The 21,685-nt window shown below is 38.9% G+C and overlaps 1 protein-coding gene across 6 annotated transcripts in view; it reads left to right on the plus strand.

The window, feature by feature from the left end:
* The first annotated feature begins 6,864 nt into the window (after window positions 1–6,864).
* Window positions 6,865–21,685, plus strand: part of FN1 (fibronectin 1) — an 84,561-nt gene continuing 69,740 nt past the window's right edge. For 3 of the 6 annotated variants that reach the window (XM_043994680.1, XM_043994681.1, XM_043994682.1), the window contains exons 1-8: window positions 6,865–7,306; window positions 8,440–8,568; window positions 9,638–9,775; window positions 11,571–11,702; window positions 12,815–12,952; window positions 16,030–16,188; window positions 19,483–19,674; window positions 20,851–21,030. In XM_043994680.1, the coding sequence (XP_043850615.1) occupies window positions 7,141–7,306; window positions 8,440–8,568; window positions 9,638–9,775; window positions 11,571–11,702; window positions 12,815–12,952; window positions 16,030–16,188; window positions 19,483–19,674; window positions 20,851–21,030 (1,234 nt within the window). In that variant the 5' untranslated portion in view covers window positions 6,865–7,140. The remainder of the gene's footprint in view (window positions 7,307–8,439; window positions 8,569–9,637; window positions 9,776–11,570; window positions 11,703–12,814; window positions 12,953–16,029; window positions 16,189–19,482; window positions 19,675–20,850; window positions 21,031–21,685) is intronic. The other 3 variants (XM_043994677.1, XM_043994678.1, XM_043994679.1) reach the window with 1 other exon arrangement.

A 21,685-nucleotide genomic window follows, 5' to 3' on the forward strand; every position in this document is an offset into this window, starting at 1 on the left:
AGGAAAGTATTATGTAAACCTTTAATATGCTTGTTGTTCAGTCATTTCAGTCATGTCTGAGTCTTCATGACTCCATTTGGGGTTTTCTTGGCAAAGACAGTGGAGTGGTTTGTCCTTTTCTTCTCCGGCTCATTTTATAGATGAATAAACTGAAGCAAACAGGGTTAAGTGACTTGCCCAGGGTCACACAGCTCGGAAGTGTCTAAGGCCAGATTTGAACTCAGGAAGACAAGCCTTCCTGAATCCAGCCCAGGCACTGTAGCCACTATGGCATCTAACTGCCCTTTAATATGCTTAGCATCATCTTTTTTTAAAATCACATCTAGTATTTCATTGGTATAGGGAACTACTCAGTAAGGAAACTCCCTCTACCAATCCAGATGGGCAGCTGCTCTGCAACATATAGTTTTAGCACATTGTCTTGGGCATTCAGAGGTCAAATCACTTGCCTAGGGTCATACAGCCAGTATATATTATAGGCAGGATTTGAACCCAGGTCTTCTTGATTCTCAGGTTAGCTCTCTATTCACTATGTTACACAGACTCTGCCATCATCACTACCATTATTATTTCATTTTTACAATACAGATGAATCTGGTCTTAATCCCATATGATACTGAGCTCTCTTGGCCAAATATATTAAAATGCCATATTTTGGGGTGAGGGAGGATTTTAAAGATATAGAGGGTTTTATAGCAGGGGGGGAACACATCTTTGACTTGGTTTTCCTGTTTGCTACCATGATAGAAACATATCTAAAACTTGGATTCAAAAGTATCTCAAAAGTCTTAATGCAGCTTTCAACTCCAATAAAAGACAACTGCACTAAGACTTTTGGGACACCCTGCCAGCTTGTCAGTTTAACTTTATTGGATTACTGTTCATTTTTCAAAGTCTGCTGGAAGCTACATGTAACTTTAACCAGAATTGTTACTCTGTTAAGAAACAAAGGAATAGGTTAGGCTTTTTTTTTAATGCTAAGTAAAAATAGATTAACTTAATATATAAACAAAATGCTTATTCAATGAAAATTGGCTGACTTTCGAAGCAAAAATCAGACATTCTTATATGCATTCTCACACCATTGGGAGCACAAGACCAGCTCTGTAGGCAAAGTTGTTCACGTCTTTGACACACGCGGAAAAAAAAAAAAGTTACCTTTAGGGCATTGGTCAACACCAGCACCTCATGAACTACAGCTGAGTGGGACCAGCATCTTCAAGGAAAGGCAATGGGAAGGTCTTTGGACTTAGTTTAAATCAACATAAGGAAAGAAAATCACCACCCTTGATCTTCATCCAGGCTAATACAGGAAGAGCTCACTGTGCCATGAATCGTAGAAAGGTCATGGATCCTTTGAACTGAATGCAACCTCTAGGAGTCATCTTGTTTATCACCTGTCTTTCAACAAATTAAAAATAGGATAGAATGTAAACATGTTCCAGAAAGGAAGGCCAACTTTTTTACTACTTCCCCAGCACCAGGAAATTGTTCATCATCTAAGCTAAAATTGTTATGAACCAAAAATTGAGGGACAAGAAAGTTGCCTATGATTTACATTTCCAATAATAAAAATAAAAATTTTCAGTTTGGAAAAAAAAAAAAGGCAAGGGCCTTCCAATTCAATTTAATAAGGCTTTATTTAGAGCCTACCAGGGGCAGCTAGGTGGCGCAGTGTATAGAGCACAGGCCCTGGATTCAGGAGGACCTGAGTTCAAATACAGCTTCAGACATTTACTAGCTCTGTGACCTTGGATACATCAGTTAACCCTCTTTGCCTCAGTTTCCTCATCTATAAAGTGAGCTGGAGAAGAAAAGGGAAAACCATTTCATTATCTTTGTCAAGAAAACTCTAACTGGGGTCATGAAGAGTTGGACATGACTAAAACTACTGAACATTTCTTAATTTATTTTGACCCTTTAAAAAAAAAAAGTCTTAACTGCCCTGCTCTTGTGCTTTTCTTGGGCTGGGGGAGGGGGGTGGCAAGTCTTTATTCTATATTAATTCTTATGTATGCTAAACATAATCTTCAATTGAAAATTCAAGGAAATTAAATTCAGGAGCACATGACTCCTCTTCCTTCCCACTGACTTCTTTCAACCCCCAAATAAAAACAATGGAACCACAAACAGCTTTTCTTCTTAAAGTCACTGGAAACAAAAGAAGTCTTCCTGTGCTCTGAAAGACATTGAAATTCAGCTTGTTTTGGGAAATCCAGAGACAAGAACTAGGATTGGTCCAACAAGTCATCTGTCTCTCTCTTTTTTTTTTCCCCCTGGGGCAATGAGGGTTAAGTGACTTGCCCAGGGTCACACAGCTAGTAGGTGTCAAGCATCTGAGGTAGGATTTGAATTCAGGTCCTCCTCAATCCAGGGCCTATGCTTTATCCACTGTACCACCCAGCTGCCCAAGTCATTTGTCTCAATGTACGTACAGTACAGGAGGTAAAATCCAGTCCATGATTAAAGAAAAACTTTCTCTTAGGAAAATTGGGAGTGGGGGGTGGAGGAAGTAAGGACTCCCTTTCTGTATTGTTAATCTTAGAAGTAGCTTGGAAAAAAAACACTAAGATGCTAAAAGCTAAATATAGCAAATAGTATTTTTAAAAGTCCATTACAGGGGGCAGCTAGGTGGCCCAGTGGATAGAGCACCGGCCCTGGAGTCAGGAGTACCTGGGTTCAAATCCGGCCTCAGACACTTAACACTTACTAGCTGTGTGACCCTGGGCAAGTCACTTAACCCCAATTGCCTCACTAAAAAAAAAAAAAGTCCATTACATTCTGTTAAGCTTTTCTTCTGGAGTTCAAATAAATAAAGGAAACCCAGTGATATTCCACATAAAGAGTGGGGAGAGGGAAGGTTGTTTACCTCACCCTGTAAAAATATCCTCCAAAGTTCCCAAAGAAGTCAGTCTTAAGAACTATACATGTCAGTTGAATACAAACCAGCAAACCAAGAATCAATTTAGTTCATAAGATTTAATTATCTTTCCAGTTCAAGATAATAGACTAGCTTATTTACGATTGATTCTCTAATGAAAGAAAACTGTGGCAAACTCTTTTATCTAAACTAAGGAAATGTCTCACTCTCCAGTAGTTTAAAAAGGGTAGTGGGGAATCTTTCAAGCAAATAAAAGGACAAAACTACCCTGACATCCCTATAAGGCACAGGCAAATATTGCTTCATTTTAGCTAATAGGACATTATTTCTCAATCTTTTGAATCATATACATGTCAGTGAAGTTGTAGAAGTTTCTTCTTAGTTACAGAGTGGGTGGGTTTTTTTTTAAGTTCTTGTATGTATATTATTCTAATGCATTTTGAGAAGAGAAAATATCTCAAACTCTCATGTTTTTAGTTCACTAAATATTTCCCTAACCACTGATTACCTTCTCCCAGAATCTATGTATTTTAAGTAAACTTTCTGCTGAATGTTTATTGTGCTTATGCACTGATTTCCAGGTATCCTTGCTAGGGAATACCTGATTTCCCAGAAACTTGCTAAAACTTTCACAATGAGCCTTTTTACTTTTAAAGGAAAAACACTGTTTTGTCAGGTAATGATGAGAACCAAAAAAAAAAATGCAAAAATACAAAAATACAAAAAAACAAAACAAAAACAACTCAGACCAGACAGAGAGTGAACAAGTACTCTAAGTTTGGGAAAATCCACAATGCTATTCCAACTTAAAATGTTGGCTGCAGTGGTCCCACAAGAGAGATTATTTTGTGTTACTTGTAGGAAACCCATTTTTGACTATTCCCTTTAGAATATTTCCCTTTGGACTATTCCCTTTTTTGTTTTATCACTGACAAAGGGCTTTTGTTTGTCATTTTAACAGGCTGAATATTTTCCAAATCCTAGCATTAGGATTGTGCTATGAAAAAGGCTGAATGAGGGGCTTTGGGAGGGAATATCTTGCAGAGATAAAATTATTTGCTAGCAGTCAAGCTGACATTTTTTGGAAGAAAATATAATTAACACGCCTTTTAAAAAAAAGTTAAGTGTGGAGAACTTCCAGGTTTTCGTCTATTTCAAATTACTGAAGAAGGCTGTGAAATCTTTGGAAGTCTTTAAAAGCAGGGTGATTTTGAGTTATCAAGAATGTCCACTAATGTCTGATTCCCATGCACCATCAGAGCACTAAGGTGATCCTGGATTTTGAAAGGCTATCTCCATGAAGTATAAGCATTGATAGGCCCATACCAGCTGAAAAGGCATTAAGTGTGGACCACATGTCTGTTGTCTGAGGACCAGCCTGCCTGAATTTGGAAAAACTGATCACAAAGTTGGCCATGTGTGGTGGTGGCTGGAGCCACCTTCTGCAAACCCAGGAAAGCCTGTTGTTAAAATATTTTCATTGTGACCATCTATGCCTTGGAAACCAATAAATGCTATAAATCAGGGCTTGATTTATGGTTTTGTTCATTATCTAAACTTAAGAAACAGATGGAGAAAATCTTAATAATGCAGATTAAACTTAAATGTGTTGTGGAGATGTATACCTATGTACATATATATGTGTGTGTGTACATATATATATACACACACACACACACACACACACACACATACATACACACAATTTTCCCTAGAGAACCACTTGTCAAACATTTTCCAACACATCATTGGCATGGTAAAGAATATTTAGGCATAGCAGCTTTCAAAGATTATTTTACTAAGTCATAGAAGGATTGTTATCTGTACTTAGGGGAGGATTAGTCACCCTACCCAAATCAGGAGTCCTTGAAGTAGGGAATGGGAGACCTGGTCCTGTCTGGAGTGAGAGGTCCCTCAAGATGACTTTTCTTTTCTTTCTTTCTTTCTTTCTTTCTTTCTTTCTTTCTTTCTTTCTTTCTTTCTTTCTTTCTTTCTTTCTTTCTTTCTTTCTTTCTTTCTTTCTTTCTTTCTTTCTTCCTTCCTTCCTTCCTTCCTTCCTTCCTTCCTTCCTTCCTTCCTTCCTTCCTTCCTTCCTTCCTTCCTTCCTTCCTTTCTTCTTTCTTTCTTTCTTTCTTTCTTTCTTTCTTTCTTTCTTTCTTTCTTTCTTTCTTTCTTTCTTTCTTTCTGGTAGGGCAATGAGGGTTAAGTGACTTGCCCGGGGTCACACAGCTAGTAAGTGTCTGAGGTCATATTTGAACTCAGGTCCTCCTGAATCCAGGGCCAGTGCTTTATCCACTGTGCTACCTACCTGGTCCAAGATGACTTTTCAATGTTCCCTTCCTGCTCAGTCATTTTGGAGGGAAAGGAGAAGGCTTTTCAAGGAGAGGGTGCTCTCGAAGAAAATATAATTCAATGATGGAAAATGGTTGGATCTCTTTTTATTTTCCTTGATCAAATGAATGTCTCCAAAAGCCATTTTTTAAAAAAGCAGACTAAGAAATGCATTTTGGCTATGAATTTCCATCTACCCTTAGTGTATTCATCCAGGTAATTAGAGATTTAGAGCTGGAAAGCACTGATACATAGGAGGAAGCTGAAGGTTAGAGAAATGAAGTAACTGTCCAAGGTCACAAAGATAGTGTCAGGGATGGGCTTAGAGATGAAGAAAATGAAGTGTTTAAGACAAATGAGTTTCCCAAGAAAACAAACCTATAAGCACCTAGCTGAGGCAGCACTGTGGTGTGAAAAGGGCACTGGACTTGAGTCAGGAAGACCGGTTCAAATTCCACCTCCGATAATAGGCAAGACCCAACCTCTCTGTGCCTCAGTTTCCTGATCTTGGGGGGAGGAGTGTACTTGCTGCCATATGAGGTCCTTTCCAGGTCTAATTCTATTACCCAAGCTCTGAAGCAAAGCCTCATTGTACAGCACTCAGTCCAGTGCCTGCCACATAAGGTACTTAATGAATGTGTATTGATTGACTAATCCAAGTCCAGCACTCTTTCTTCTATAGTCCAAGAAGATTGTATGCTTTTTGGATAGTGCACTTTTTTGGATAAGCATAAAATTTCTCTGTTTTAGGGTCATTCTGCTGAAAATGGAGGGGGTTTGTTTGCTTCTCCTTATCCTCATTCATTCAGTTTCACTGCCTTTTATTTTGCTGGTAACCCATTGTGTCCTATACGATTTTGTTTTTGTTTTTTTTAAAGCAAATAATTACGTTTTGTTTTTTGTTTTTTCATTCCCAGACCTACAATAGATTCCATTTATTTGCCCATGCCTTTCAACTGTTCCGAGCTCACGCAGGGCTTGGCAGGTGTGGCATTTTTACGAAGAGAGAGCTGAGCAAGAAGGATCCCTAATGAAGATAGAATCCCAAGTCCAGAACCACAGTCCCAAATGAGGAAAGGCTCTGAGGGAAGCCAACCAGGGTCAGCCCGGCCCGGGACGGTGGGCAACCTCTGGACTCTTGCTTAGTTTTCAGAAGGGAAGCGGTTGGTGACTTTGGTTTGTCTTCCTACAAATACCACTGGAGTGAGTAGACTTTTTTTTTTCCTGCTGAGGTGATGCAATGTTCTTAAACTAGCAAAAAGGAAAAAAAATAGAAAAAAAGAGGGAGGGAAAGGAGAAAAAAATTGGAGTACCCTCACTTCACACAACTCCCACCGCTCTTTCCTGCTTCTCCCCTGCCCCTCACCACAGAAGGGGGCGGGGGGGGGCGGGGGAAAGGGGAGGGGAAAAAAAAGTTTGGCGACTGTTCAAGGAAACAAAAAAAGTTCTCTTTTCCCCACAGCTTGGCCCGCGATCTGCATCTCTTTTGTTAGCTGCCGGGTATAGCCTTCCCTCCGTGACGTCACGGAGCCCCTGGACCAATCGGCCAGGCGTTGGCCCCGGCTAGGGAATCGGGCGGGTCCCACCTACCCCGGCTCGCCAGTGGCCTCGCGGGGGTCGGGAGTAGAGGGTCCCATATAAACCTCGGCGCGCTCCGGCTCTGTGGCTCGCTCAGGCTGCAGGGTTCAGGGGGGGCAGAGAGGAGCGCACTGCACGGGACAGCACAGGGACCTGAAGCAGCCCCATCTTCGGTTTTTCTCCCAGTCCCTTTTCCCTCCCCTTCCCCACCCCTACCCTCCCGGAGAAGTCCAGGGCAAGCCAGCGCTCCATGCAACTTGTTCTCCCGCGAGTTGCAAAGTAAAGCAGAAACTTAGGGTGGGGGGTGAAGTTTGTCTCTGTAAGGGTCTCTCTCACTCCCGCTTTGCAAGATGCACAGGGACCCGGTCCCGGGACCGCGGCGGCTGCTGCTGCCGCTGCTGCTCCTTGCGCTATGTCTGGGGACATCAGTGCAAGCGGCAAAAGCGAAGAAAAACCGGAGGCAAGCTCAGCAAATGATTCAGCCTCCGTCCCCGGTGGCTGTCAGCCAAAGCAAAAGTGAGTAACTTACTCGGAGAAAAGGTTTTCTCCCAGGATGGGACAAGTCCGCCCCAAGTTGGTGCAGGAAAGTTTTCTGGGACCGTTAATGGATTTCTTAAAGAACCCAGCTGTAGGTACAAAGCCATTTCAGGGACTTCGGTGCCTGCTGCAGCACTAAGCCTGGGTTCCTTCTCTAAATGATTTAAGAAGTCACTAGGGATGGGGGTGTGTTGGGGGGGGGTATTTCATTGGAAAGTCCATCCACCCTATAGATCAGATGCTTTTCCATCTAGTTAGTACTTTTATGGATGATTCCGAGCAATGGGAGTTTTCTCAGAATATCCATTCAGGATTTGGGTGGCCCTTATGGACACTTTGCATTTTCCTCCTACTTTTAACTGGTGAAACGTTTTCAAGATGAAAAGGGCATAGGGGGTGTGGGGAGGGAATGCCTGCAAAATCTACTGTTCTTTAGCCAACTCTGAAACTCGGGCATTTGGTTCAAATTGCCTTCAGCCCCTGGAGATACTTCACCGTGTATGGAAGATGGAATTTCTTTTCCAGCTTTGAGGGTGAACAGTTTTGCAATGGTCTAATGGAAACCACTAAAACTTGCTGAGTGGGACATGTTTCTGTCATTAATCACTGCTCCACTTACCTCCACAATGGCAATGTGGCTAAGAGAACTTTCTTTTCTTTTTTTCTTTTTAGTCAGACTTCCAACTGTCTGTTTTTAAGAAACGTTTTCACTTTTGGCCAGTTGGAACTCATTTCACCAAGTAACTTAGCTCCCTAACGACAACCAAAACCCAACTCCACTCCCTAAATATTGATTTCTGTACAACTTTTAAAATGCATTGCTTTTGGATGATATCTCTCTCTCTCTCTCTCTCTCTCTCTCTCTCTCTCTCTCTCTCTCTCTCTCTCTCTCTCTCTCTCTCTCTCCTCTCTCTCTCCTTTCCTGGTGCTCTGAAGGCTAGACCTCACTTCTCTTCACTTCTCATCATTGTTAATTTAGTTTCTTTTTAACCCTATTTAGTGTCTTTATTTCATTATTGTCCATTTAGTTGAGTAGAAAAGTTTCCCTTTCCAGACATGAAATGGAAAGTCAATAATAGATAATACTTTTTCCCCCTATGAATTCACTGCAGCTGGCTGTTATGATAATGGAAAACACTATCAGATCAACCAACAATGGGAACGGACTTACCTGGGCAATGCACTGGTCTGTACCTGCTACGGAGGCAGCAGAGGTTTTAACTGTGAGAGTAAACCTGAACGTAAGTGGGAGAAAGTTACTCTCTTTTTGTTAGATGAAGAAAGTGCTGATCTCTAATTGACTAGAGAGAGAAATTACAAATTAAAATTCTAGAGAATTTTCCTTAGTTCAGAGTTTTTTAGTATTATAATCTATCATTTTAACAGCGAAAATATTAAGTACTTGCTTTTGTACACTCTTGTTTGTCTTAGAGGTGATAGCTAATGTCAAAAAGTAATTTTTACTTTTAAAAAAGAAAAGAATGAATTGCTTCCTAAGCCTCTTTCTATTCCATATTTTGATGGAAAAATAGACTTACTGTTTGTCCCCAAGATAAAATGTGTAGTCACCACTGGAAAATGATAGCAAACTTTAAATATTTAAGGGATGGGCAGTGGACCTGTGAATTCATTGGGATCTCCTAGCTGGGAAAACTCCCTCAGCCATGCAGGTTGGCACCTTCCCTGAAACTTAGTCTTAAAGTCTTAAATGTTTAAATTGCTTGGAAGTCATTTTTGTAGCACAGAATCTATATGAGGATTGAATACCCTTACATTTCCAAAGTGATTTGTCAATTATCGTTTAAACCTGACCTCTAATCTCCTAAACAAACTTTCCCCCTTTCTTATCATTAAAGTTTTTCTCTTTAAGACTGTAAAAATTTACCACAAAGAAGCATTAATGGGACTATTGTGGAAATAGTATTGAATAATAAGTGTGGTTGCCCAGTAGGGAAAGGGGTGGGGCAAGCATCAATAAACTGTAGACTTGTATATAGCGATCCAATTCGACTTTCAGAGTCATGCATTTATATCTGAAACCTCTTTAATAGCATAAAGTATGTCAAAAGCACAATACCTGATATGGTACCTCTTCTTTACAATGGAAATCAAGTTATAAAAAAGTTAGAGAACTTGGCTAAGGGCATAGAGGTACTATCTGAACCAAGAGGAGAACATGCCTCTCCTTAATTCATGTGCTTTGTTTTTCTTCATCCACTCTGCCATGTTCTCCTCTACAATGGGAAATGGGTCTTTGTACAGATGGGGTTCTAGAAATGTAAAAGTTATTCCTATAATTTTCCCTCTCAGCTGAAGAAACCTGTTTCGACAAATATACTGGAAACACCTACCGGGTTGGGGATACTTATGAGCGCCCAAAAGATTCCATGATTTGGGATTGTACTTGCATTGGAGCTGGTCGAGGGAGAATCAGCTGTACTATTGCAAGTAAGGAACACTTTCTTATGATTTCTTTTCTTTATAAAACACTATGCCTTCTGGAAAAGTTCACTTAGTTCAGACAAAGTGTGACCTTCCCTACCAGTGCGAACTCAGTTCCAATCATAGACAACTTTCTACTATTGGTAAAGTAGATGATCCATTCTGTGGATACCCATGAGCATCCTGGCCTGCTTTCACACAGCTGCCCAGCTAGGCTCTGGGCTTCCAAACACAAAGTGTTCAAAGGGTGTTGGAGGGAGTGTGTGTGTGTGTGTGTGTGTGTGTGTGTGTGTGAGAGAGAGAGAGAGAGAGAGAGAGAGAGAGAGAGAGAGAGAGAGAGAGAGAGAGAGAGTCTGTGTCTTTGGCTCCATTACAGAATATAAATTAACTGAGGAATTATCTGGTGCCTGTTTTCTGCTTAGAACATATGAGCCAGCTCTATCAATGTAATATTGATCTAAGAAAAAAATGTGTATATTTTTGGTAGTTTTATACATGACAGGTTAACTTGATCATAGGTGTGATTGGGCATGAATTTTGTCCTATTTTACAATCCCAATGGATTGTAATCCTCAGCAGTTGTTAAATTTTGAAGGAAAAAAAAAACTTTATTCATAGGTTGTTTTCTGCTTTCATTAATACAGTTCATGGATATGCTCCAATTTCTTCCTGTTTAACAAGTTACTCTGAAATAGAACTTTTCCATATTTCTGAAGGGAAATACAATCAAATGTCCCAAAGGGTCTCACAGTGAGGGTATTTTGAAGGCTGCCACTTCTCATTAGTCCTAATAGGGTCAAGGAATCCATTTTAGTTTGATCTGCTACGTCTTATCATCTGATTCAACTAGAAGGTTGTGTGTGTATATATTTATGTCTTTATCAACTTAAGTGACTTGCCCAAGGCAACATAGGCTATAAGCTTAAGAGCCAAGATTTGTACACAGTTCTGGTGACTACAAAAACTGTGCTCTTTCCACTGCATCAATGAATCTAATGTTTCTGGGAAAGTAAGTACCTATTACCTTTATGACGCTTTCCCCAGGATTGTAATTCTACTCCCAAGACTGAGGTAAGCATGAAAATAACCCCCTAGTGTAGTTTCTGCTCACTCTAGAAAGGAGGGGTAATATATATGAAGAGTTGTCTACTTCAGAATCAGAGTTAGAATCAATCCAGCTGTGGCACATTCACCCCATCCCCCTCATTTTTTTTTTACTTCAGTCTGATTTTAGGGATTAGATTTACTGTGATCTTCCAAAGAAGCCAAGATTTGAGATATATTTTGTAATTAGGGACCTCACCAACCATTCAGATTTTCTGTTAGGTATTCCATTGTTAAATGGCTAGAAGAGTTAAGGACAGTTAACAATAGTTCGTACCTTTTAGCATCTGTAACAGGAAAATTATGGACGCTTCCAGTATTATCTCACATTTCCGAAGCATTTCATAATCTCATAAGGTAATTTCTCCATAACAATCCAGTGAAATAGAGTAGAAATTTTATTATCTCCATTTTATAGTAAGCAAACAGAATTTCAAAGAGGTTAGGTGACTTGTCCAAGATCTCACATCTTGTAACTAGGAGATGTGGCATTTGAATCTGGGTCTTCAGTCTTCAATTCCAGAGCTATTTCCATGACACTACACTGCTTTGTTCTCTATAAGTTAACATGTTTACACATTACATGTTTTCAAGTTACATGTTTGCATGTCTGGAAAATGACACTGGAAAAATGCCTTCTCTTCTTGCCCTCTTGATAACAAGCAATTAATTGAATTTCCTTTTTTAACAAAAACAGATCGCTGTCACGAAGGGGGTCAGTCGTACAAGATAGGTGACACCTGGCGACGACCTCATGAGACAGGAGGCTACATGCTTGAGTGCGTTTGTCTTGGTAATGGAAAAGGAGAATGGACATGCAAACCTGTAGGTATGTGACTTTTTTAAGGTAGAAAAAAGGGATAGTTTTGAAGGAGAGATGGACAGGAATTGCCTTTAAATGGACCACGCCAGTAAGACAAGGACCTATGTCTTTATGGAAAAAAAAGGAATTGAATCAAACTCCAAATTTTACATTATTTTAGTAGGTAAAATTTGTGAAATGGTGATTATCATAGGTGTAAAATTGGAAAGATTTACAGAGACCATCTAATCCAATTACCTCATTTTACAGAAAAAGAAACTGAGGCTTAGGGAAGTTAGGAGATTTACCTAGAGTAACACAGGTAGTAAGTGTTAGAGGCAAGATTTGAACATAGATCCTCTGACTTCAGAGAAAGCATAAGTGTATCACATTGCCTTAGCATGATAAAATTTGAACTATTAAAAAAAAATCAGACAGAATTGAGGAAGGCAAGAAGCCATTTGCCTGAGGAAAGGGAAACATTTCTGACACCTGGTATCTGATTCCTATGAGATTTAGAACACCCTAGACTATGGTGTACATTGTTTATAAGGGGGGTGGTGCAGTTACAGAGTTTGGGGTTTTTTTACATATCTTTATAAAAATGGGTCCTGAACTAAAACACAAAATGTTGGACTATGTTATTCCTGAACTTTTTCCTTGAAACTGTCAAAATGTATACAGACTTTTAAAAATGAAAATCTTCACTCAAGTATTAGAAGGAAAAAACAAAAAAGTGTTTAACTGTAAACTATACTCACTTTATCACTAGTTAGCAATTCAAGGGATTTGGGATTTTTAAAATGAAAGTTGGAGATTTTGATTAGCTTTTTGTCTATGATCATTCCAAACTTTTAGATTGTTTTTAGTTTTTTACCAAAAAAAAAAATCTGGCTTTAATTTAAAGTTCTGATGAAAATAACATCCTTCAAATCCAAAAATTATGGCAAAAACTCAACACCAGTGGGTAAAAGGCATGCAGCCTTTTTTTTATTATTAGCTACTGTGCACCTATGAACTGATTTTGGCAATAGTTTGCTTCTTGAAAAAAAATGTGGCTAGATTTCTGCTGACCTTTACACTTTCAACTATAGGGAGGTTGCATAATTCCAAATAACTCTTTTCTTTTTGTTCCACAGCTGAGAGATGCTATGACAACACTGCTGGGACTTCCTATGTTGTTGGAGAGACTTGGGAGAAGCCCTATCAAGGCTGGATGATGGTGGATTGTACCTGTTTAGGAGAAGGCAGCGGACGCATCACATGTACCTCTAGAAGTATGTTTGTTTAGTTCTAGAAACTTTAGATATAGTGATAGACATTTGGTCAATGCTCAAAACACTGCAATGTTTGCTCTGGCCCAGAGTTCAAACATTAAGTTAAAGTGTGCATGGAGACTAATGCATCCAGAATCCCTTTACCTAGCCCAGCGATGACAGTGTGAGGAGTGAACAATGAATGAGCTTCTGGACAGAGAGGGTTGTTTTCCAGGTTAAACTGATACTCACTGGATGCAGTTTAAAGTCAGTAATTTTCAAAATTCTGTAGTCAACAAACCCAGTATCTCCCCAGTTTTGGAAGGGAACAAGCAAGGCAAGAGAAAAGAAAAATGTGTGTATTTAGAGCATTTGGTTCAGAACAGAAGCTGGACGTGGTATCCCAAACTATCCAGACAAAGGCTTATTAAGATGGGGATAACTTACTCCAATATCACCAGTGTACTTCTTATCTTCTCTTGCTGTGCCATTCTGCCTTTTTTAGAATCATTTCATATTCTCAGTGCCCCATCTCCCTGCTCCTGCCCCATCCCTCTTCACTTAGCCCCTATTGAGACTCAAAACTCTTGGTGTCTTGAGTGATACAGAGACCTCCTCTGCATTCTTTGAGAGAAGATGCAATCTGATGTAATTCTTAGAACTCAAAAAAGATTTCGCAGGTTTTCAGAAGCAGGTTTTAGTTATAAGAAACATCTGCCACCTGGTTCCAGTGTTTGCAGTATCTGTGTTACAGGCTAAACAAATATGGTATTCAGAGAAGAATGAACCAATCATCCATTGAAAAGGAGCCCATGGAAATTAATCATCTGCAAAGAAAGGGGGACCTCAATATTTATTCAGATGTCCTGATAACTTGAGTTGCAAATCATCAATGCTCTTCCCCTCCTTTAATATGTTAAAGTAGAATCCAGATAAAAAACATTCATGAAAGAAAAGGCCCACTTAATCTGATACTGCCTTGCCATTACTATTTGGGATATTTAAGTTTAGCAAATAGAAGCAAAGCCCTAAAATGTGAGTCTTCTTGGTAGATATTTGAACTTTGAATGGTGCCTATCTCTTGGCTGAATTGATGGGAGAAAAATTAACCTGGAAGTCCAAACAAGTTGTTTGAAGTGGGTGACTGCCATGAGGTCTGACTTCTCTTCTCTGGGGCTTTTAATGGACTTGAAAACAAGTTGTAAAATACTTGATCTCCTGAATCTTTGTCATTCAAATTCCCTAAAACTTCCATGTGAGATCATTCGTGACCTTAGAGATTCAAGGCTTTTCAAAGCTTTGAACTAATGAAAACTGTAAGGTTTTGCAAAGTCAATAGTCAGTAAGGATCACAGGGCAACTTGTTAAGATAAATCTGTATGTATTTAAGAATTCAGAGTTAACTAGTCTAAGCCTATATGTATATTTTTTAATCATGCATGATGTGGTTATCTTTTCAGGACCTTTGGTCTTCTCAATTTGATTTTTTGTTACATGTAAGCAAAAGAAAGGCAATAAATCAAGCCACATTTTATGTCATAATGTAGTGGAAAGAACATCACATTTGGAATGAGGAAGATTTGGGTTTGAATTATGGCTTTGATACAGACTATATAACCTTGGGAAAAACATTTCATCTCTCTGCTTCAATTTCCTCCTCTGTGAAATGAGGAGGTTGGACTAGATGATATCTAAGGTCTCCTCCAACTCTAAATTTAATACAAGAAGTATGTGTTGAGACCCTACTATGTGCTAGGCCTTAAGCCTACTTCCTAGGGATACAAAGTGTGTGTGTGTGTGTGTGTGTGTGTGTGTGTGTGTGTGTGTGTGTGTGTAATATATATTCGAATTCTGTATATTGCTCACTTCTGGCGAGTCCTTTTGACTGAAATTGGACCGTGTCATAGTTTTGGAACATACTAGTTCTTTGTGATTATAGTCATTCGAATTTCCATACCTAAATTGCAATGTATCAGCTTAAAAGTAAATGGGACGTTCTAGAAAGAAAGACAATGTTCATTGTTAATGTTTTAGTCTTCTAAAATTATAAGGGGGAGGAAAGGCTATCTAGAGAGAGCTCCTAGAGAGTAAGGATTGTTTATTCTTTGCCTTTGAATCCCCAGCTCCTGGCACAGTGCTGATCATACAGGACAGAGGCTTAATAAATGCTAGCTGATTGATTGATTTGAACTCTTACCCTCATTCTGGGGATTTTTCCAAGTCAGGATTTTGTCTCTGAATACATAAGGGCACCATGCATCAGACTTATTTTTCCTTTAAACCCAACAGTTTTCCATAAAGTCTGGTGGAGCAGTGTTAGTAAATCATGTCCGATTAGTAAAGCTCTAGTCCCTCGAGCTGTATCTTGTGAGCCAAGGTGTTTGATTATTTCCACCTCTTCAGTAGGTAGACTAGTGGTTGCTTTGTTACCTGCTACTAAATAATATACAACAATGATCCCTAGGAGAGAGAATGTTTGACCCCCCCCCACCCCCCCCAACCCCCCACCCCTTGTCCCATTAACTCTGAGTCACTGAATGGAGGTGGCTTTTTGGAGATTTGGAAGCCATTGATTGTCTGGAGGGGTGAAGCAGTTGGTGCCTAAGAAGTAGTTGGTCCCCCCTGTAGTTCTACATAAAAATGGGATAAAGAAACACTTCTATCTTTTGAATCTGCTTCCTTTGGGCTTAGAGAAAACCTGCTGTCTTCATTGTTTCTAATTCCCCAAACAAAGGTTCTTGCTGAAAGATCTGTAGGTAAAGAACAATTACAACCTGATAGGGAGTTTGGAAGAAAGACCAGAGTGACAATGATAACAAGTTACTACATGAGGGTGGGGGGTGGGCCTGGGGGAGCTTTTTTCAGCCTCTGAAAAGGGAAGAGAGTCAAATCCTACTGTTCTCTGTTTCTCTCACCACACTGATACCGTCTTTCAGGAGGAGGCTAAATCTGGGGATTGTAATTCCTACAGAGTTTAAATGTGTCGCTCAGTGTTGAGCTATTGTGGGACTTTTCCTGTGTATCAATTGAAATACTAATTATTTCCCCATTGGGGGCAGATCTGGTCATTGAAATACCTTCTTGCTTTTCATATGCAGATAGATGTAATGATCAGGACACCAAGACATCCTACCGAATTGGAGATACCTGGAGCAAGAAAGACAATCGAGGAAATTTGCTTCAGTGTCTCTGCACTGGGAATGGGAGGGGAGAATGGAAATGTGAAAGACATTCATCTTTGCAGACCACTGCTACAGGTAAGAGGCACCTCCAACAGAATGGAAACTTGATTTATAGGGGCATTTTCAGAAATATATGTGAAAATTATCCTTCCCACTGAATTTACCCTCTCCCAATGGTTCTTTAGTGTGTTTTCCATACAGTTCGTCCAAACAGCTGGGTGGATTTGCAGATTGGTTTGCTTAAGTTTATTTTTTAAATATCAATTTTTCATTTCTTTTGTTTTTTTTTTATTTTAGTGAGGCAATTGGGGTTAAGTGACTTGCCCAGGGTCACACAGCTAGTAAGTGTTAAGTGTCTGAGGCCGGATTTGAACTCAAGTGCTCTATCCACTGTGCCACCTAGCTGCCCTCAATTTTTCATTTCTCACAGTAAAAATTTACATTTATGTGATGCATTAATGTTTACAAAGTGCTACCTGCTTAAACCTCACCCCCCCCCCTCAAAAAAAAGCAAGTGTCACTATAATATCCCAGGATGAGGAAGCTAAGGTAGAGGGAGGGGCAGAGACTTCTCCGTGGTTGGCCAGCTTCAAAGTCCCTGAGGCATCATTCCAACCCTGGCCTCCTGGTTCACCACTTTTTCTACTATACTACATTCCTCCTCTAGAAGTAATGATAATAATGATAAGGGTGAGGATGATAATAATAATAGGTGACTCTATAACAGATGTTTGAAACTGTGTCCTTCCTCTCCCCCTAGCTCATGGTCCCACAATCAAAAAGTAAACAAAAAATGTACTCTCTGGAGAATTCAATTGTAACACCTTTACTCTGCAAGCAAACAAACAAACAAATTATTCACCTTTATAAAAAAATAATCAAACAAAAACATTTTTTCACCTTTTTCTGAATTGCCTTACTTTTCAAAGTGTTTTCCCCCTCTTAGAGATGAAAGAGTAGGATTCTGAGATACACACACATACATATATATATATATATACATATACATACACACATATAAATATATCCTTTAATTTCTTTGTCTCAGAGAGGAATGTTTCTTTCTTTTGATATTTAACTCTTCTTCATGAAACAGCCTTTGAACTTTGTTGCCCCAGTGCACTTTTTGTATCCCTTAAAAAATTCATGATCATTACCATCATGTAGTTACATTAGTCATTTGATAAATTCCCAGGATCCCCAGTTTTGTTGTTTAATCATGTTTTCAATTGCGTATAACTCTTTATGACTCCATTTGCAATTGGCAAAGATACTAAAGTGGTTTGCCATTTCCTTCTCTAGTTCATTTTACAAAAAATTGAGGCAAACAGGGTTAAGTGACTTGCCCAGGGTCACACAAAATGTCAGATTTGAACTCAGTTCTTCTTGACTCCAGGCCAATGTACAACCCAGCTGCCCTAAATGGAGCAGAATATAAGCATTTGCTTGTTTATTTTAGGTGTTCACCATTTGTGATTGAAAAGAGGGGAGAAAACCTCTATTGGGCCACTATTGTTATAATAGGAGGAAAGAAATGTACCCATAAAAGACAAATTTTCCCCCATTCTGCTTAATGTGTTTTTCTGTATCAAAATTTGACTTTTATGCCAACACAAATTTGGTGCGTTATGGAGTCAGAGGACACAGATTAGAGTCACTTCATATCCCCAGGCTTCGGTTTCATTTGTTAAATGAGAAGATTAGACTAAGTGACCTCCATTCCAAAATAACAACTGCTGCCCAAGTACAGAATGAGGGAGACTGGCTTAAGGGTGGTTCATGTGAAAAAGGTAGGAGCCCCAGTTGACTTCAAGTTCAGTTATGAATAGCAAGGCTGCTTTAAATGTAAATCCTAGTCAAGGTTGCATTCCATGACAGAAAGTAGATAGATAGATAGATAGATAGATAGATAGATAGATAGATAGATAGATAGATAGATAGATAGATAGATAGATGATAGATAGATAGATAGATAGATGATAGATAGATGATAGATAGATGATAGATAGATAGATAGATAGATAGATAGATAGATAGATAGATAGATAGATAGATAGAAAGATGATAGATTATAGAAGATAGAGATAAAATGATTAATGATAACTAGATTATATATATATATATATATATATATATATATATAGAGAGAGAGAGAGAGAGAGAGAGAGAGAGAGAGAGAGAGAGAGTACCCTTTTAGCACTTACATATTTCAAGCTACAGAGAGCATATTCACTAACATGTGGTGGAGAAAAAAGCTCATGGTACTAATCTGGAAACCTGCATTTTAAGCTCAATGTTGTTACTTACTCACTGTATGACCTTGAATAAGTTACTCCAGGTGCTCTAATTTACTCAGCATCCTCATCTCCAAAGCAAGGGATTGACATTTATTTTGCTTGGCTTCATATTTGTTATAAAAGTTTTGGTTTTCCTTTTTCTTAATGGGGGTGGAGGCAATCAAAATAAATTTTATTCATTAAAAATTAATTTAATTTTTTTTAAAGTGAGGGATTCAACTTGGTTCCCACCCAAGTCTTAAGATTCTCCAGTTTTGTGATAACATGGAGTGTTCTTTAGCAATTTTGTTAGGGCTCAGCTTATCTCTCCAATGAGACTGTAAAATCCCTCATGCAAAGAATGTTGTCTTTTTTCACACAATTTCCTGATAGGCCCTAACTCCAGAATTCAGCACTCTGTTTATTCTTGCAGATATTGAATGCCAGAAATGTCATGGATCTAAAGTCCCTTAAGTCTATTGAAAAGGTCCCTATTGTACTAAGTAATTGACGATATCTATAGGGCACTTTAATCTTCCAGGTTCTGTGTATGTGTTATCACTTTGGTCCTCACAGCCTCTTGAGGCTGATAGTATACAAGTATTACCTACATTTTGCATTTGAGGAAACTAAAGCTCAGAGAAAACCTTTACTGGATACAAAATGGAAAACAGTCTTAGCCCTGAGGGAGCTTCCATTTTGTTAAAACACTCTTTAAATCATACTTCCTATCCCTCTATAAATAGCTTAAACTTTTCTCTCCGGGAAGAAAAAAAGGGAAAAAATTTACATAATAACTTGATTAGATATTTAAAGAGGATAGATAGCAAGTTGTATATAACAGATTTGCAGTTTCTTATGATCATCTGTTTTTCATTATACTATTATAGAAATGCTTGTTTTATTCCATAAATTAACAATCAAATAAATAAAAATTTAAAATGTAAAAATATCAAAGGAAGCAATATATAGAAAGTATTTTGCAAACCCCCAAAACACTATGTAAATGCTAGATACTATCAACGTATTATTATTATTGTTGTTGTTATTATTGTTATTGTTATTAAACAACTTTCATCTACCTTCCTTTTAGGACCTGGCACCTATACAGATGTTCAAACAGCACTGTACCAGCCCCAGCCTCAGCCCCAGCCTGTTCCATATGGTCATTGTGTCACTGATAGTGGTGTGGTCTACTCTCTGGGAATGCAGTGGCTCAAGACCCAAGGAAACAAACAGATGTTATGCACATGTCTGGGCAATGGCGTCAGCTGCCAGGAGGCAGGTGAGCATAACTCTGGCCACAGCACTATGCAATAGATTTGTATAAATAGAATTCAGTGATTAGAGCTGGATTCCCTTAATATAATAAGACAGTGAGAGAGAGATAGTTGTGTGTGTATTTAAGTAGATACCTTGCATATTTTCAAATATCCAATTGGCACGGTTGATGATATAAACTCTTTTTATTGCCCCCAACACAACTGTGGGATGCTAGGGTGATTTTATTAGTTCATCACAGGGCCCCCAACTATGGACAAGAGAAGCACAGGATGGGTAAGAAATGATGAGTTCTGATCTGAGTTATTGGAAGAAGACTTCTGAATGAATGAGATCACAGATTGCTGGGTGTATGTGTGTGTATATATACACACATATATATGGAGATATATATGTATGTATTTTTTTCAGCCATTATGTAGGAACACATATACCATCAAAATTGTCAAAAGTTATACATCTATGTGCATGTTGCATGTTTTGACCTTAAGGCTAAAAGCCAGTGGTTACTGAGGAGTAATGCATGACTGCCTCAGATACATATTTTCTATCCTTGATATTGGTACAAAATGTGTCTCTCTGGCCTTCCCCATTACAACACCTATTATACAGTGAGCCAGGACATGTGAGCAATCAGTTTGAGTTTAGTGATGTGACGGTCCATTTTGGATCATACATTTGAAGTTCAGTTCAATGTCATGGTTTTCTTAGTATTGTATGGTTAGCATCTAAAAGCTGAAAAGTAATAAAGTAAAACCTTTTTGGCTCCTAAAGCAACTTAAAATCAATTATTTCTAAATTTCCATCTGCTGATTTTTCTCTTTTTCACAAAGCATACCCACAAACGTGTTTTGTTTTATTTTTTAATAAAAAAAGCATTTGGGAAGAGCATCCCTCTCTACTAGAAGTCTCTTGCAGGATGCTCTTGCAGACACAAGAACTTATCCTCCAAATGTCTTGTGAGGGAAAGTCAAGAAGCAATTAGCATTCATTTAGCAAAGCAGGAGCAGAATCTAAAACAAAATGGTATATTCTCTACTAAAATAATGTTATACAGGAAATTAAGTAGATGATCACCCAAGCTCAGTGTCTCAGTTGTTTTTTTAAACTAGAGGGCAGTCATTTGTCTCTTGTTGCTTTCCTGTCTTAAGATGTAACCTTTTTTTCCCTTTGTTTGCAGCTGTGACTCAGACCTATGGTGGCAATTCCAATGGGGAACCCTGTGTTCTGCCGTTTACATACAACGGCAGGACTTACTATTCCTGTACAACAGAAGGGCGTCAGGATGGACATCTCTGGTGTAGCACCACTTCAAATTATGAACAAGACCAGAAATATTCTTTCTGTACAGACCACACTGGTGAGTGTCCCCAACAAAAAAGGAGGAGGGATTGCTCCAAAAAAAAAAAAAAAGAAAGCAGATTTTGAATTGCCCATTTCTCATATGGAGTTGATACTGTTTTAAATTCAAATTATATAGAGTTAGAAGACACTTCAGAGATCCCCTTATTTGATGAATAAATGTCTTCTCTTCAACTCTCCTGACAATTGGCCATCCAGCTTCTGGTCAGAGATATCCGTGGGGATGGGGAATCAGATGGAGAACCCACTGGGCATTTCCACTGAGTAGCCCATCCCACTTTTACAAAGCGCTAATTGCTTGGAACAGAGATCCTAAATCTGCCTCTTTGCTACTAATACTCATTACTCCAAAACAGCATAAACCCTTCTACAGGACAGATTTCTAAATACTTGAAGACAGCTCTCATATCCTGCCCAAGTCTACCTTCATCCAGGCTAAAATATCCCCAGTTTCTTCAGGTAGTCTTTGGATGTCATGCTTCTGCGTCTGTTCTACTATCCTGGTCAACAATAAGTCCATGAACATTTACTAAGTATCTATTGTGTGCCAGACAGGTACTAGATGTTGGACATACTCTAGCTGAAGAATGTACTTACACCTAAAATGTAGTCCCTAAAATCAAGCACAATGTGCTTTTTTTTTCTTTCAATTT

The sequence above is a fragment of the Dromiciops gliroides genome, chromosome 3 (genome assembly GCF_019393635.1).
Source record: "Dromiciops gliroides isolate mDroGli1 chromosome 3, mDroGli1.pri, whole genome shotgun sequence".
Lineage (NCBI taxonomy): Eukaryota > Metazoa > Chordata > Mammalia > Microbiotheria > Microbiotheriidae > Dromiciops > Dromiciops gliroides.